At 35.9% G+C, this 18,150-nt stretch overlaps 1 protein-coding gene across 1 annotated transcript; it reads right to left on the bottom strand.

Annotated features, from left to right (window-relative positions):
* Nucleotides 1–730: 730 nt before the first annotated feature.
* On the bottom strand, nt 731–16,241 carry colgalt2a (collagen beta(1-O)galactosyltransferase 2a). The gene is made up of 12 exons (XM_039661193.2): nt 16,012–16,241; nt 14,253–14,366; nt 12,801–12,918; nt 9,859–9,993; nt 8,731–8,935; nt 7,444–7,563; nt 5,304–5,377; nt 5,076–5,182; nt 4,778–4,910; nt 3,431–3,558; nt 3,058–3,264; nt 731–1,356 (listed from the first exon to the last, which is right to left on the bottom strand). The coding sequence occupies exons 1-12, from the start codon at nt 16,239–16,241 to the stop codon at nt 1,113–1,115; spliced, it is 1,815 nt and encodes a 604-aa protein (XP_039517127.2). The 3' UTR covers nt 731–1,112.
* Nucleotides 16,242–18,150: the final 1,909 nt, after the last annotated feature.

The following is an 18,150-nucleotide window of genomic DNA, read 5'->3' as shown; positions in this document are numbered from 1 at the left end:
ATACATATTGGACACAAAAATGGTCATTATGTTTTTCAGAAGATGAGACATGCTGTACTTTATTTAAAAAAAAAATTTATCTAATTCTTGCATAACCTAATTGATTGAAATACATTCTTATTTAAAACAATATTATGTAATATATAAATCCTGTCATCAGTTTAAAAATTTGAGTTAAAAGTGACAAAATATTTGTTTTTCTTATTTTTTTCTTACTACTCTTATTAGCATTCATGCTGCTTTTTCTCGATGCAGCATATTTGAAGAAAGATCCAAAGAATAGGTAGTACCCTTGAAATAGTGCATGAAAGAAATAGTGCATGACAGTGCATTGTGAAAGAATGGTTGGAAAGAGCTTGAAGAATCACTTTCACACACGAGTCCAGACCTTAAATTCACTGAAAGTCTTTGGGATGTGCTGGAAGAAACGTTATAGAGTGCTGGATTCTTGCATTGCCAATACAAGATCTTGACCAAAAACTGCATCAGTTTCCCTTCAAAGATCCCAACATATATTTCCATCAAGAAGTGCATACATTTTTGGTCAAGATCTTGTTTTGACAATGCAAGAGTCCAGCACTCGGCAAAGTCATGACACAAAAAATTTAGAAGCACATTCATGAAAATAAATCCAGAATTGTATTGTAATAGTAATATCACTTAACTCAATTAGTGTTTATTTTATCACCACTTTCATCTGTTTTTTGTATTGAATCTGGTCTTGTTGTACCTGTTTAATATTTCTCACAGCTTTCATTAGTGTGCTAATAATTGGTACACATGATTGTACATCTGTGTCAATATCAATCACCAATCCAGATATATAATTTGACTCACATTATTTATGTTTTTTCTTTGTGCTGTAATCTGACATTTGACTCGGTAACACTTTATTTTACAGTGTCCTTATTACATATGTTACATATTCTTACTATAGTAATAACAATAAATTATGCATAGATACATGCAACTAACCCTAAAAACCAACCCCTAACCTGAACCCTATAGTAAGTACATGTTGTTCATTAATATTACTCAATTCTTAAATGTATAATTACACTGCAACAAGGACGCCTTACAATAAAGTGTAACCGGCTCCTGTAAGAGCTCAATCATAGTTCCTCTCTCGGGCTGCTCTCAGAGACTGGCGTGGGAGTCTTATCGCCTCGACTGCGGTCTCCACGGATGTGATGACGGTCCCAGTCAGTGTCCACCGTCTCATCATTCCAGATGGTGGAGGTCTCTGTGTCGCTGAAATACCCCGACTCCCCAGTGTAGTGTGTGGGAAAGAGCAGCAGGGGTTCTACAGAGAAAGCCTTCAAGTCTCTCGGTTTGAAATGAGACATGTATTCCTCCCTACAGACAGAGGAAACACTATGGTTAGCCCACAGAAAGAGGTTTACATTACAATGTCTTTATAAAAGTCATTATGAAAAGTGCAACTCTTAACCCCTTAAAAGCATACCTAGGGTCTTTAGTGACATGGAACATCATTCACTACCCTTGTTTATTTTTTAAAGTTCATCAACGACACCTTCTTCTTAGTATAGGCTATAACAAGACAAAAATAATAAAATGATTTTTAAAAATGTGTTTTCCCATGAATTTTTTCAAAAAAAAAAAATTGTATTGGGTCGCCAACGACCCGGGTGTGTAACAGTGTTAGTATTTTTTTCTTCTGTACAACAATAATTGAATCTTTGATGATTGAATAAGTGCAATCCACCTTTATTCCACAAAGTGGCAATGTTTGATACACATGATGAAGTAACATTTCACTCATACCCCTTTTCCACCAAAAAGAGAACTGGTGCTGGTTCAAAGTTAGTTCGGAGTTGGTTCAACTTGCGAACCGCTTCAGAACCTATTTGTTTTTCCACTGACTAGAGCGCCCAGGGAACGACGTCGTTACGTCACTGTGTACTACGTCTTAGTTAGAAACGCTTACTTTCGGATTATCTCTAACTCGTGTACCAAGAAAGCTTTAAAAATATTTGAAATATGTAAGTCTTTTAATCTTTTCGTTTGATGTGTAATCTTTTCCGATAAGTTATGTACCCCTGTCTTGTGTCTTTTTTTCTTTATTTATTTGTCGTATATTGTGACTGTTTTCTTCTTTACTTATAATGTCTTCAATAAAAAAATGTTAACTTCAAGCATAACAATTACAAAGACAGACTCCATCGCGTTTCTGCAAATGTTTCTCTTGCCTTTGCGATCCTTTATTATGGTCAGAAAATATGTTTAGAACACATCTAAACCCGCCCCAGCCCCCGATGTAAGCATGATGTGGTAAAAGAACGGTTCTAGTCCAGCAAAGAGTTGGTGCCGCTTTGGAACCAGTTCTCCTGGCCGAGAACCGGTTCTTTGGCTGTCGAAACACAAAGAACTGGTTCGCGCGCAGGCACCGGCTCCGAAACGGCTCTCAAAATGCTTTGGTGGAAAAAGGGGTGTCGTAGTTAACACAGGCAGAAAACAAAAGTATAGAAATACATCATCAGCAAAACTGGAAATGGCTCATTGAAGTACTGAATGCAATGAAATATTAGTGACACTGTCACTTGTTGGTGGATCTGGTGAAGAAACTGTCAGCGATCAATATATTGATTTTGAATATGTTGAAAATGATAGTTTTGAGAATATGTTTGAGATGGCGAATTATGAGGCAGATGCTGAATGTACTGGTAACTGAGCTCTGACGAGGACAGTGATGATGGCATAAAACATCAGCTCAAACTGAACCCTTCCAAGCTCCAAAAGGTAACAAAACATGCTTTATTGTATTCTTCTGGAATTGTTACTCTAATATCAGTAGAGTTTTATATTATCGCAACAGATAGGGATCCATCCGTGTTAGACACAGATCGGGTCGTTAAAGACCCGAATATGTAATAATGATTGGTGAAACATTTGTGCATTTAATGAAAATGCAGATGAATGTCCATGAAACTGTTGTGGAAATGATCTGAAATGTTGGCAGTAGCTGGCAACTTTTTTCAAAATGGCTGGTGGGGACAGAGTTAAGAAATGTTAATTACTAAAATCTATGACACTTACTTGGGGTGTTTGTTGAACATAACAGGCAGAAACTCATCCACGGGCAGCATCTTGCTAAGAGGCTGGGCTTCCAGAAGCTTCTTTGCCCCCTGCAGTGAAAGGGCATAGCCTAGTGTCCAATAAGAGTAATCCGGGCTCACCAGGTTCTTCACTCCCTCCACCCAGCGCTCTGGATGCTTAATTTGCAATCGTTTACGCCCCACGTAACTTAAAGAGAAGAGGAAAAATGGAACAGACAAAGGAAACACAATTTCTAATTACCAATGTGAATTTAAATATTTATGATTTGTGGACCTCAAGAAGACCAATGACAACTTTGTGGAAGCTATGATGATGGATCTAAACACTTTATCATAATAAAACCACAACTCACATTAAGTCCCACTGGAGGCCTGATTGTTTCACATCCTTCATGATGGTGTTGAGGCGGCTCTTAAAGTTGGTTTCAAACCTGACATCATCCTCCAGTACGAGCACCTGCTGTTGCTGGAGCTCCACCACCTGAGACGGACACACAGCAAAAAGACATCATGCACATTAAGAGACTCATTTACTGTTCTCACAGCATCGAAAGTCACTTGTAATTCATACAGTTTTACACTCTTGAAAAGAAAATTTCCAAAAGAGTTTATTTCGGTGATGCCATAGAAGAACCACTCTTTGGTTTATCAAATAACCTTTGACTAGCTTTTTATAACCACAAGGACATTTTTCCACTTTGAGTGTGGAACCGAGGCAAGCTAGTAAGAGTTGTGCCTGTAAACCTCACTCCCCTGATCTCAAGTGTCACGCTGGCGACTGAAGCTAGAGACTGTGGTCTTTTTTTTAGAGCGCCTGCCTTATACCCAACCGGTTACATTTGGTGCCGTGACCCAGATGGGAGTAAGGTTTAGGGAGATGAGTGTAATAGGCTATCTTTACATCCACACATTTTGTTTCAATCAAAATGAATTAATTCCGATTGATAAATCCGAACATATAGTGTTAAAGTGATCGGATTGATGTGCGCGTTTATGAAGCTTTAAATCGAAATGATATGCACACACTGCACGAGAGTATACAGAGTATACTCTGTACAATATACAGGGTTTTTCGATGTTTGGGCATAATATTCTCCTACATCTTTTCTTTGTTTTAAAGACTTAATTTTAATTTATTCTGGGTCCTGATTAAGAGACCATGAGCACATGCACTGTTATGCCGTGCTGCTTATATTTATGAAACTAATAATCTCTCTTCCCGCTCCCAAAAGAAACTGTCTGTGGATGAGAGTATGAAGTGAGGACTGATGGGACGTTGTTCTGATGAGTGGTAGAAGAATTTTAGAATAACACAAGTCATTTATGACATTTTTACGTAAATGCACATGCATGCCTATTCATTCCCAGTTTCGGTTTTCAATCAGATCAAGTGTTTACATGTTTTCTCTATCAGATTAGAAAGGGAATAAACCTCCCCTTTCAATACTTTCATTACAAAAAGGCTTTTTAGTCCGAATGAGCTGTCAGTCCGATTGATAATGGATTATTTGGGCCGCTGATTGATTATTATAGTTAAATTTGGTGCCGTGACCCAGATGGTAACTCAAAAGGGGTTCTATAGCCTTTCGCCTTCTACGTCGAAAACGCTGGTTCGAATCCCGCTCGAAGCGGGTAGAGTTGGACCAGTTACACATGTTTATGTAGCAGCTTATTGTAGGGCATCATTTTTTGCTGTATACCTTTTTCCAGATGCTGTAATGACTAAGGAAGCAACCGATTTCACCCTTAGTTAGCACACGATCAGAATAAGGATCTTTATAGTCGGGAAGCATCTCAATTCCTAAAGCTCTTAGCTGAGTTGAATTCAGGGTTCTGGGAGAGAGGAGACACAAGAAGTCGTATTTGACTGTGGCATGTTGTGTTGTAGAAAAATACACTTTGCATTGAGAAGCAGAGATGAAGGACATACAGTATAAACAACAGGGTGAACATTGACATTGTGTGACTGGTGCTAAAGTGTGAGTTTTAATATCATACTTGCCATCCACCGCATCGGTGAGGGTGACATCTATGCCCAGCACCTCTAACGAGCGCAACATACGGTCTCTGCGATCTTCCCGGCGTTTAAGATTGATCAAGTAGACCTGAAAAGAAAAGATAATGCTAATAGTTACGTTCTGATTCCTATGAGGATTGCACATGGACACAGATTGTAAAGTTGTTTCAATATTCTACATTTAGTATTTCTGTCGTCAGTATCTATACCTGATTGAATGCCATGGTGTCTTTGGGTTTGGAAGCAATGTGCAGGTAATGTGAAGTTTCCATTTTGAAGTCAACTGAGGAAGACAAACGTCATGTTATTTGTCTTTTAAGCAAATATATTTTAGAGGGGTGATGAACTGAGAAATCAAATTTTCCTTGAGCTTTTGACATCTAAGAGGTCATCATATTATAAGAATATTCTGTAAGTTTCAGAACTGAAAACAGCCTTGTTAGTCTAATAAAAGCTTTTATTGACACCAGGCTCAGCAAACGACTCGTTTTTCAAAGTGGGGAACTATGATGTCAAAGAGGATAAAACACCACCCCCACCAAAGAAGATCAACTCCTACTTCAAAATTGGCCGGTTTAGCCCTGCCCACCGATTCGCGCATTACACGCAAAGCTAAATAACATACCGGTTGGCCTACCTTGTGATGACAAACCGGATTGAGCTACCGAGCAATACAAAATGTTGTGCAGTGCCTGGTTGTGGAAGAAGACAGTCGCTGCATAAGCTTCCCCTGGATTCCAATGGTTAAACTTTATTTTTAATGAAGTTCCAGCTGATGAGGTAAAACATTGTCCGTCTGTTCGCTTCATTTCACTGAGGATTGTTTTGTAAACAAGACTGGATTTGCAGACCGATTAAGAGTAAAGAACGGTGCTGTGCCGTCTATATTGGATCTGACGGGAATTGTGCAACACACGGACTCTGGGTCGAACATGTATGGGCAAATCATTCCGGTTGCCATTTTACAACATTGGACGTTTTCAAAACAATAATGAGTCGAAACTCATTATAATATGCAAAACTGTTATCCACTCACAGCAGTGGGCGTTTACTTCCAACTCTTCAGTGCGAGACACCCATAAAAACCGAGTGTTTTTCAGCTAGGCTCAAAACTAGGGTACAAAATAGCCTATTACTTATTCATTTTGATGTTTTTGAATGCAAAAACCAAGCGAACGTCATAAGTTGACCTCAAACTTTACAACAATATAATATAAATTAGTTTGTATATCGCTTTTCACAACACGTAACAGATTACAGGGTGATTATTATTATTTATTTTTTTTGCTCCCTTAGCTTTATTGAAAATCATTTATATCTACATGCCTTATAGTTGCATTTAGCAGATTCGAGCTGGCTAATAACATGGTTTACATTTTGAGCATGTGAGATAGTATATATCACCTTACATGGGTATAATGCATGGATAAAGGTGAACATACTTATATCCAACTTTAAAGAGCTGGGTGATAATACAGTTAGGCTATATTTGCTCTGAAATAAATAATCCAGAAGAAATCTGTTGTAGTTTGTATCTATTTATTTGATACTGCAGATAAAGTTGTATATATATATATATATATATATATATATATATATATATATATATATATATATATATATATAGTATATATATATAGTATATATATATATATATATATATATATATATATATATATATATATATATATATATATATATATATGGAACTTTATAGAGAGGTGTACTATAATAGAGTTTACATTTTGTGACAATCACACACCAGAGATTTGATATACATATTGATTTCGGTGAGTATACTGTATGTATGTAGGTAGAAAAGTAGGATGTACTATATCCAACATTTAAATATATGTCACTAGGTAATAAATAAATGTTTGAATTTTTCAGTGATATATCAATTAAACAGTTGAGATTTGTGCAAGACTCTTGTGGTTAGTTCTTGGGGTGTTTAATAAATGATTCAATAAATTATATTTTTGGATAGGGGAGGGAGTTTTGAGCTCTGAAAGTAACATGTTTTATTTTATTTGTCCTTTTTTGAATTATTTTAACATGCCGATTTCTTAATAATGTCAGGGTTGGAAAGAGCAGAAAGAATGTGAGATGTCACAGAGGAGTGAAAACTCTCTCTTTCCTGTGAAAGCTATACGGAAAAGCATACAGTCAAGTGTCAGTGTAAGAGGTTCGGGAAGGAGTAGTGGTGTATGGGTGGCCCCCAACCTCTGCTTCACAGTTAATTCACTCACAAATATTGTTACTAATAGGCTGCTGTATTTAACAAAGTCTCTGTGCCTGTGAATACTTTTGTCAAATCTTCATATTGTTTTGTGATTTAGTGATACACACTTAGTGCCTCGGTGACAGTGTGGCTGAAGCTCTCCACCTCCTCCTCCAGAGTCTGCTTCGTCTCCAAAGGTAGTGGCAGGTACCCATAATGCTCTTTGTTACATAAGAACATCTGCACACCTGTAAAGATAATAACATCTAAAACAAGTCCTATTCATGATATCAATATAGATTGTTTCAAAGCAGCTTTACAGTGATAAATAATGCTTCAGTGATGCAAACAGTGTTCAAGCTAGTTTTTAGTCCGCTACCCCAATGTGCAACGGTGGGGTTGAGTGACATTGTACGATGGAGGTGCGTTAAAGTCAAAATTTCGAATCAAAATGTACATTTTTTGGCTTTCACTATGAATATGTTAACCTTACTGTAAGTGTGCTCCAAAACAATGACAAATTTCACATTTATCAAGATATAAGCGTTCAAAACTTCTCACTTTCGCCAGTATGGATCAATGATTTTGATGACATCACGATGCACTTTAGCTTCTCATCATAATATTTGGTCCAATCAAATGATTTCTAGATTCTCTTAGCACAAAGCTTTTTGAAAACGCTTTCCAAAGTGGATACATTTGAAAACGCAGTTTTCTCGTCGTAGTAGAGGACTGTGAAAACGGAGGCATTTGAAAACGATGACATAAGTCTAGTCATGTGATGCATATTGAGTATTGTGGCTTTTTTGTGCACACAGTTGCTAAAATATGTTACTTTGCACACTCTTAATATCACAGTGCTGCAAAGTTGACAGACAAGACCAAACATGATAATCATAATGGTGAGTGAGTGTGACCTCATCAGGGAATGATGAGATATTTTGCTAAATAAAATCATCCTGCCAGAAGAATTGCGTGATGACTTGATTATGTCTTCTTTTTTTTTTGTCTCTATCAGCTTTTATGCGGGTTTACCTTTTACAGTCTATGGGGCTTACATGTGCTGAGAGGTGAGTTTAGCGAGGTTTTTTTTTTGGCAAATTCTCAGACATTTCAGTGTGGATGAGAAAATTTTACGGACCCATAAATTTAATGCAAAATGAAAATTTAATGGGAATGTAAGCGAAACATTCTTAGAACATACTTTTGTTATCTGTGGAGTCAGTAAACATGATATTTCAGAGGATTGAATCAATTACTAGCAAATTATTTTCACTCAAGTTACAATTAAACACAATTAAATTAATGCAAACATCAGGTTGCGACTCAATGACCTTCTAGGCTACTCTTTAATCAGACTTACAGTAGAATAGATACTGTATTGTCTGTATAAGTAGGTATAATGGATTTGTTACCTGCTTGTCTTGCAGAAAATGCAAAAGCCATGACATCATCCAGGGCCCAAAGATAGTAATGGTGCGGAGGGTAAAAGGCCAGGGCCGCGCTAGCACTGCGCCGTAGGTCTATCAGCATCGTGGAGTGAATCATGGGAACTGGGTGGCAACCGGTACGCTTCCAGTTCCGAATGGGTACATAATGTGGTGTTCGCTTATAATACCCCTGCAGAGACAAAAGAGATGCTCAACATTTTCAAGATTCACAAAAGAGTCAGAGCATTCTTCTTCTTTTTTTCTTGGTGAAATACTCAAATACTTTATGCAGAAAAAATGAGAAACAATGAATATTCTTACTATTCTAACTTGCAGTGTATTGTTTTATCAAGTATAAATATTACATTTTTAGTTCCTGTCCTCACTTTCTGCAGTTTTCATCGATTCACCAGTAGGTGGCAACAGGGGAGTCATTATTAAATGGATCACTATCGATGATATCCAAAAACAAGGACGGTTGATTCTCCTTTCACTTCCTATAGCCTAGCTGTTTCCGTTGACTGAGCAAAAAGAGACAACGTAACTGGCAACTATGTGTCGAAAATGTAAGTTACTTAATATTAACTTCTTCAGAACTGTTGTCAAATAGGCTTTCCATGGTGACGGTTGCGTGGTATTTTCAACACTTTTCATTGAATAGGTCAGGCTGTGTACAGTGCCTGTGTTATTTAAATACGTCTATATTAGTTTTATTTTGATAAATATAACACAATATAGCGTTAAGATTACATGAAAAGAGTTTCTAAATCACAAATGTATAATATAATGACTATAATGAATAACTACAATCCAACGAAGCATTGAAAAAACGTCTTTACATTATCTCTAGGTTCATGAACAACTGGCTCAAATAGCCAATCCCATTCAGAATGATGCATCTCCAAATCTTAAATGTACACGATTTGCTATAATCATGATGGAACTTAGTGAGTTGTGGCAAATTGGGTTAAATGTTGGACAAATTACCCATCGTGGTTTAAAAATAGCATAATGGGTCCTAATGATGCATGATTGACCATAGAAACTGATTGTAGACCACACTGATCTCAGCTGGAAGTGGATGTCATTATTGTAGACGACTTTAGCCTGTACCTGTGAGGTCATACCACACCAAAAGTTGGAATAGAGCGTCCTTGATTCTAGCATTGGAGCGACCAGCGTCCGATTCTCAGCAATCAGATGATTCAGAACTTGTGTGTTGGTCAGCAGGTTATCGCTGTCTGCAAACTAGAGGACAAATCATGCAAACAATCATACACACCTTTCAAAAACCATCAGTAGACTCAAATGGCACATTCCCTTCCCCATCTATTGAATTTTAATTGGGAAGATAAAGCACCGACACCGACATATGAAATAATAGTGAGAAAAATATTCTTTCTTTTTTATTATTAGTTGGCTATAATTTGAGCATATTTCATATATCAGGCATACATGGCTCATAGAGATAGTGAGAACATAGCTTATTATTAAGAAGGGGAAAATACAGAAACTGAAATTTGGTGCAGTTACTGATTTTTTAAGAGTAAGATGAAATTCTGAAAGTACTAACTAAGTATAAAATGCATATTTCTCAATATCTTCCAATAATATGACTTATATTAAATCACACTTTAGATTAGGGTCCAATAAATAGTCACTATTTACTAACTATCAGCTACAATTTTTGTCTCAATAAACTCCTAATTACTGCTTATACATAGAATACGTAGAATATGATCATGCAGAATAAGGCATTAAAATGTGCTTTAATACTAATATACAGCAATATCCTAGTAATATGCATGCATTCTAATAAACAAGTTAATGAAAATTGGATCTAAACTAAAGTGCTGCTCTTATTTTTATGATCAATGCTCTATAGTTATTTGTTTGTTTAGGGGGCAAAACATATAATTCAGTGCCAAATAATGATGACTGAGATGTACAAACTTGATGTATCATATTTGATACATCATGATTTTAGAAACTCCAGCAATAACTGTTTTTTTTTTTACTTCATCGGAATGGTATTAAACTTGGTAACAATTTTGGCACTTGCTATGTGAACTCAAAAAACAAAATTATGGACATGTTTTGTTGGCAAAACTGAAGAAAAAAAAGACTGCATTGGAAATTAATGGGAAGCTAATTTGATCTAGTGGAAACATTTGGTACTGCAGCCAAACAAAATCTTGATTGGAAAAATTTATATTTCATATAAAATTTTAAAATAGTATTTTTAGTAAAAGTTCTTTTTTTTTAATCTGCCAATGGTCGTCTTTAATAAGAGACCAAACTTAAGTCTGTGCTCAAAAGCATTCAAGAATTACAACAGTTTAAGTTGGAAATTGTATTTCGGAAATTGTATATCGTATTATTGGATAATTATTCAGTACATATAATTTAGTACCATAAAATCTCCTAAAAATACAAAAAAAAACATGATTGATCTAAAATATAGTACATTCATTTCACTGCAATATATATATATATATATATATATATATATATATATATATATATATATATATATATATATATATATATATATATATATATATATATATATTATAAGTTATTTTTGACCGCCACTGAGCAGAGGGTTAATCGTATTTAAATATGGTATGATAATACATACAGTGGGGGAAATAATTACTTGATCCCTGCTGATTTTTATTAGTGCAATTTGATTTTGATTTGCATTTCAGTAAGTGAAATAAGTATTTGATCCCAAAGTTAAACATGCCTTCGTACTTGGTGGGGAAACCTTTGTTGGTTAGCACAAAGGTAAGATGTTTCTTGTAGTTTGTCACCAGGTTTGCACACATCTCAGAGGGGTTTTGATCCACTCCTCTTTATAGATACTCTCTAAATCCTTAAGGTTTCTTGGCTGTCACTTTGTTTCAGCTCCCTCCACAGATTTTCTATAGGATTAAGGTCTGGAAACTGGCTAGGCCACTCCAAGACCTCAGTGTGCTTCTTCTCGAGCCACTCCTTTGTCCCCTTGGTGGTATGTTGTGGGTCATTGTCATGCTGGAAGACTTGACCCATCTTCAGTGTTCTGGCTGAAGGAAGGAGGTTCTCGTACAAAATTTGACGGTACATGGCCCCGCCCATCGACCCCTCATTACAGTGAAGTCGTCCTGTAGCCTTAGCAGAGAAACAGCCCAAAATCATGATGTTTCTGTGCTTGACTGTAGGGATGGTGTTCTTGGGGTCATAGTCAGCATTTCTCTTCCTCCAGTTGAGTTGATGCCAAAGAGCTCAATTTTGGTGTCATCTGACCACAGCACTTTCTCCCAAGTCTTTTCTGAATCATTAGATGTTTACTGGTAAACTTGAACATGTGCCTTCTTAAATAGGGGGCACTGCAGGATTTCAATCCATTGTGGCGTAGTCTGTTACCAATGGTTTGCTTGGTGAATGTGGTCCCAACTGCCTTGATCATGAACAAGCTCCACCCGTGTAGATCCAGGCTGATCCCTCACCTTTCTCCTGATCATCCTTACCTCATGAGGCGAGATCTTGCATGGAGCTCCAGACCGAGAACGATTGATTTTTCATTTTGTATTCCTTCCATTTCTGAATAATCACACGAACAGTTGTCTCCTCATCTCCAAGCTTGTAGCCCATTCCAGCCTTGTGCAGGTCTACAATCTGGTCCCTGATGTTCAACAGCTCTTTGGTGGAGAGGTTGGAATGGAAGATACAGATTCTGTGGACACGTTTCCACTGAGATCAGGAGTACTTTCTTAAAGTGACAGGACTAATGTGTGATCCTCACGGGCACATAACCAAACTGTGGGAGGCAGAATTCTTGCTGGTTGCTTGGGGATCAAATACTTATTTCACTTGATCAAATGCTAATCAATTTACAACCTTATTATAATGTGTTTTTCTGGATTTTTGGGTTGACATTCTGTTAAAATAAACCTACCATAAAAATGATAGTGGGCGAACTTACAAAATCAGTAGGGGATCAAATAGTTATTTCCCCCACTCTACAGACAGAAGCTGAGGTAAGATCAGCACAGACGGAGAGGTCATCTCACCAGAATATAGTCTGCCCACTGTGCCCTGGCAGATTTGAGCGCAGCCTGCCTCAGCTTCATCACATGCGTGAACCGAGACTCCGTCCAGTGCTTGGGGCCCAGCTCATCCACATAATTACTGTAAATCATTATAATAACCCAATGCTTCAGTATACACAGACACATGAGATGTTTCCTCTTTTATAAATGTATTACATTGGTACTACATTAAAAGTTGTATGCTACATACTTATAGCAGAAAAGGTAATGAGTTCTACTGTAACTTCTAGGAAATGGTTATGAACATAGTGTTTTGTAATATACGCCTGGTTTACAGACTAGGCTTAAAGGTGCCATATACAATAATTGAGGTAACAATATACGAAAAATTAGCTACACGCATCAAAAGAATGAGAAGAAATAAGTGCAAAGATGTCATTAAAAAACTGACAAGTTATAGTGCTGCCGAGATATTAACCTGAATTAGCATGCTAAATTACTAGCCCCGGCCCGGCAGGTATCGTAATACCAGTTCCGGCCATGGGAGGCGGTATGCGGACGGGCAACGTTAGCACCAGCCAAACTGCAATACGCGAGTGAGTCGCGCTCGCGCCGGCTTGTGTGTGTACTTAAACCTGATGTCAGTCGTGTGGAAATACAGCCAATTACTACATTTCAGTTCAGGGAAGAGTTCAAAAAATGATTGGTCGACATTATGCATGAGGAATACATTTTGGTAAGTTGTAGCATACTGTATCTTTCAACAGAGTTCATGTTCTTTTTCCAGCTAGTAGAGACGATCGGTTCACGTGCGCTAGGGATCTGTAGTGTAACATGTACAAGCGCCAAAACGGTATTTATTCTTTGAATTGCGTAATATAATTGACAGAATCTGAGAGCTTAACTAACCTGCTTGCTAAGTGTCAATTGCGTGTGTCTCACAGTGAATTCACGGCGCTAGCTTGATCAACATCAGCGAATGCTGTCTGTCAAATTAATTCACTAACAATAAAAGTGTAATATGAACAAAACGAATACCATAAACTTCAAATAATTGCCCAAGCTTTTATTTTCCCATACCGTCGAAATGCACCAGCTTGTTTTTGAGATCTATGAGGCGGTCTTCATCATTTAGTGTTGAGATTCATAGTGTTTAGTTTAGTTCACTCTAGTGTTTAGTTTATTGAGTCTCTGATCTCTAAAAATCTCCAAATGTTCCACGTGAAACTGCGGTCTTCCAACCTTTTACTATCATGTCAAATGATTTGAATAACATGCGCGATGGTAGGAGCACAAGTCATTTTTTGGAGGTATACTGCCCCCATCTGTTATGGTATATGGAGTAGGATTTGATTTATGATGTTAGATGGCACCTTTAAACTAACCCCAGATTCAAATGCATGTTTGAGCTATTTTATCTTAAAGCAACTTGCACTGAGATATCTTAACATCTGTCAGTGCCATTGTTTTCACCTCTTCTCCTCCTCCATGGTCTGCAGTTGTACTGAATGATACAAAAGCTCTACTCCAGTGAGCCATTCGTGCAGCATTGCAGTGGTGTTGTCAATATTGTGATCGGTAGCGGCCCTGACAAACAGAAAGTCCATGTTAAGACCAGAATTATATCATTTAGCCCATCTTGCAGTTTTTGGTGACACTGTATTTTGAGGTGGCGTATTTGCATGTTACTGCATGTGCTTACTATAGTCAAAACAGTAAATTATGCATAATTACAAGTAACTAACCCAAACCCTAACCATAACTCTATAGTAAATACATGTCGTAATTTAATATTACCCAGTACTTATTTGAGTAAATACAATGTAACTACATCACCTAAACGTCATCTTGCCATAGTATACAAAAAGTTCAAAAAGTTTGGAGTCAGTAAGATTTTTTACTTACTGAAGACATTGATTAAAAAAAAATGTAAAGAAATTTATATTTCAAGCCGTTTATTCACTGAACTTATCACGGTTTCCACAAAAATATTATGCAGCATAACTTTCAACATTGATGATGATGAAAAATGTTTCTTGGGCCTCAAATCAGCATATAGAAATTATTTCTGTACTAAAAGTTGCACAATCAATAAGTCATATCAACATGTATTTTTACATTACTTCAACTCATCAAAATAAGTTAAGCCAATTTAAACTTTATTTTTTTAAGTTATACGAGATTACTTTTCTTTTTTAAGTCAGATTAATGTAAGTTGAAATTACTTAAAGCAAAGCAGATACTTAAAAACTAAGGCAGCAAGTGTTTTGTTTGTTTGTTTGTTTTTTTAAGTGAAGGATCATGTGACAGGAGTAATTATGCAGAAAATTCAGCTTTAATTTATCACATTACATTTAAGAATTTATTTAAATATAAAATTGTTATTGTGAGACTTCATTCAAACACATTTAAAAAATCTTACTGGCTCCAAACTTTTGAATAGTAATGTATTCTTTTGTCCATTATTGTGTGTTGGTTTTATAATAATTATGCTATAAACATTCATTCATTCATTCATTAAATGATATTACTACTAATAATAATACTTTTATGTCTTTATTTGATTGGATTTTTAAATAATAATTATTATTATTTATAAAAAAAATAATAAAATCGAATAAATAAATCATTATTAATATAAAAATAAAACTCAATAAGAACTAAGACGACATTATTGGTCACATTTTTTGCTGTTTTTGGAGTGCAAACTGCCCGCTTTCTCCTTCTTTTCTCCATTTACTCATCTGCATTCTTTCACTTCACTGCGATTCTTGTCATATTTACTTTTCAAGCTTTCCAGGATATTTCAGACTAAGGTGTAATTAAAAGCCCAGTGCTCACTTCAGTGTGTGGTTAAATACAAAACCACTGACATATGTATATCTGTGTGATAATAGAAACACATTAAACTCATGCAATGAATTAAAGCACTTGCATGTAAACAACTCACATTTGAATATGCAAAATAGATCAGTTTCCAGATTCGAATGTGTTTACATGAAAGTGCTTTAATTCAGTAAATTAGTATAAGGCCATGTTATGATCTGTTAAGAATTTTAAATATAATAATGAGTGATGATATTAATGCAAGTGTTACTATGATACATCCATACATTAATCTGATATGTCTTCCTATTAAACACAAATTATTTTTCATAGAAATAAAGCTCATAAATTCTTTGGAAAATTACATTTGAAAAGCATTTTGAAACATGAAACAAAAACGAGTTACCATATAGAGATGCGGTCCTTGGGATAATCCAGTCTCTCAATGCATCCCAGAAAATAAGAAAGACTGTGTTCAGCGTTACGGGCCAAAACCGCAATGACTACTTTGGGTTTGAGGAGAGATGTCTCTTGCAGAACAGGCTCCAGGTCAATGAGTGTATGAATAAAGCAGGGCCATGTCTGTAACAGTAACAGTCCAAACAGAAGCTTTCCAGACGCTCTTAGGTCCGCCATAGTGTCTGAATGTGCAGAAGCATGCCGTACTATAAGTGAGATTGGTGAAGACGCACTGACTGGGGAGGTTTGAGTGTTCAGTGTGCTCAGCCTATATACGCAAGTGCACTCATTTGAGTGTAAAAGAATACCATTCACTTAGGTGCAAATGAATGAATAAATAAAGGCACGCAGCAAAAAAAAAAAAAAAAAAAAAAAGATTATTAGTGCACCCTAATCATTTTAATTCCTAATCATTCCATTTATTCAATGAGAGTGTTATAATGCACAAATTCAACCCTCCAGCTAAAATGTTATATATAAAAAATTACATTTAAGTTCTGAATTAACCACATGGACAATTGGTTAAAAAATAATGCAAATTTCTAATTTCTGTTGGGGAATATATATATATATATATATATATATATATATATATACTGTAATATATATTTACAACATGATTCCATATAATATGACGTTCACACTTTAGATTAGGGTCCAATTCTCACTATAACGTTTGCCTCAATAAACTACTATTTACCAGAGGCGGACAGAGTGCAGCTTCATTACTTGAGTAAAAGTACAGATACCCCTTGCTAAATTTTTGTAAAAGTCCTACAGTCAGATGTCTACTTAAGTAAAAGTACAGAAGTGCTTGTTTTTAAAAGTACTTGAGTATCAAGAAATTTTCTAAATATTTCTTTACTACTGCCACTGTACATTTATGGACAGAAATGTCCTACATGGAGTTATGAAAAATGTTAATGTTAATATCTTGGAGAATATAAAAGGAATTGAAAGTAAAACAAGTCATTTTCATGTTTTTACCATGTTGCTTTATTAAACATTTAAGAAAATGTAAGAAAATTCCGAAAATTGAGATTCCCGGGATGGAGCTGCTGCGTCTTCATCCATTGTTTCGTCCATGGTTTCGTCTCTTATCTAAATCTGACCATTGAGTTCACTTTGGGGGAAAGCTGAAGCTGATTGCTGATAGGCTGTTCCAATCAGTGGCACCTGCACAATCCAATCACATTGGAGAGGGAAACAACAAATTGAGGGTTTCTGAGATTATTATTTTTTCCTTTTTTTTTTTTTTTAGAACAAGAAGTAACGGGTACTCACGGTTATGGATAGAAATGTAGTGGAGTAAAAAGTACAATATTTCCCTCTCAAATGTATTTGAGTAAAGTCATGAGTACTTCCCAAAAATGATCCTCAAGTAAAGTACAGATCCCTCAAAATTGTACTTAAGGACTGTACTCAAGTAAATATACTCCGTAACTTTCCAGCTCTGCTAATTACTGATTATTAATAGTTAGTAATAGGTTATTAGATTATAATATAATATAATAGATTATAACTGATTATTAATAGTTAGTAACCCTGTTATTAGGTAGGATTAAGGGATGTAGAATGTGATCCTGCAGAATAAGGCATGAATATGTGCTTTATAAGTACTAATAAACAGCCAATATCCCAGTAATATGATAATAAGCTACTATTAATAATGCGGATTGGACTGCACAATGTGTATTCAAAGTTGCATTTATGAAAACTGGCCAGCAGATGGAGAAAGTGACATGTCTGATTAGAATATCATACGACATTATTCTTAAAATTTCATTCATGTGTATACTGTCCCAAGAATTCAGATTTTCAGAAGACTATTTCTGTCGTTCAGAATATTATTTATTCAGAAGACCTACATATTTTACTAAAATGTGTAGCAAACACATTACACTGCGTGAGATGTATCCCAAGATGCAATGCACTTAAACTTCTATTTTCAGTGTGATGAATGTTTTCATGTTTGTCATGTCTGTACAGTTTAATGTGCAGTCAGTTGTTTAAGCTAATTACTAACTAGCTTATTTAAAGATATAATTCACCCAAAAAAGAAAATTATCACCCTTTTGTGGTCACA

This window comes from Pimephales promelas, chromosome 5, assembly GCF_988280905.1.
Source record: "Pimephales promelas chromosome 5, fPimPro1.hap1.1, whole genome shotgun sequence".
Classification (NCBI taxonomy): Eukaryota; Metazoa; Chordata; class Actinopteri; order Cypriniformes; family Leuciscidae; genus Pimephales; species Pimephales promelas.
This window is presented reverse-complemented; position numbering and strand designations above follow the sequence as displayed.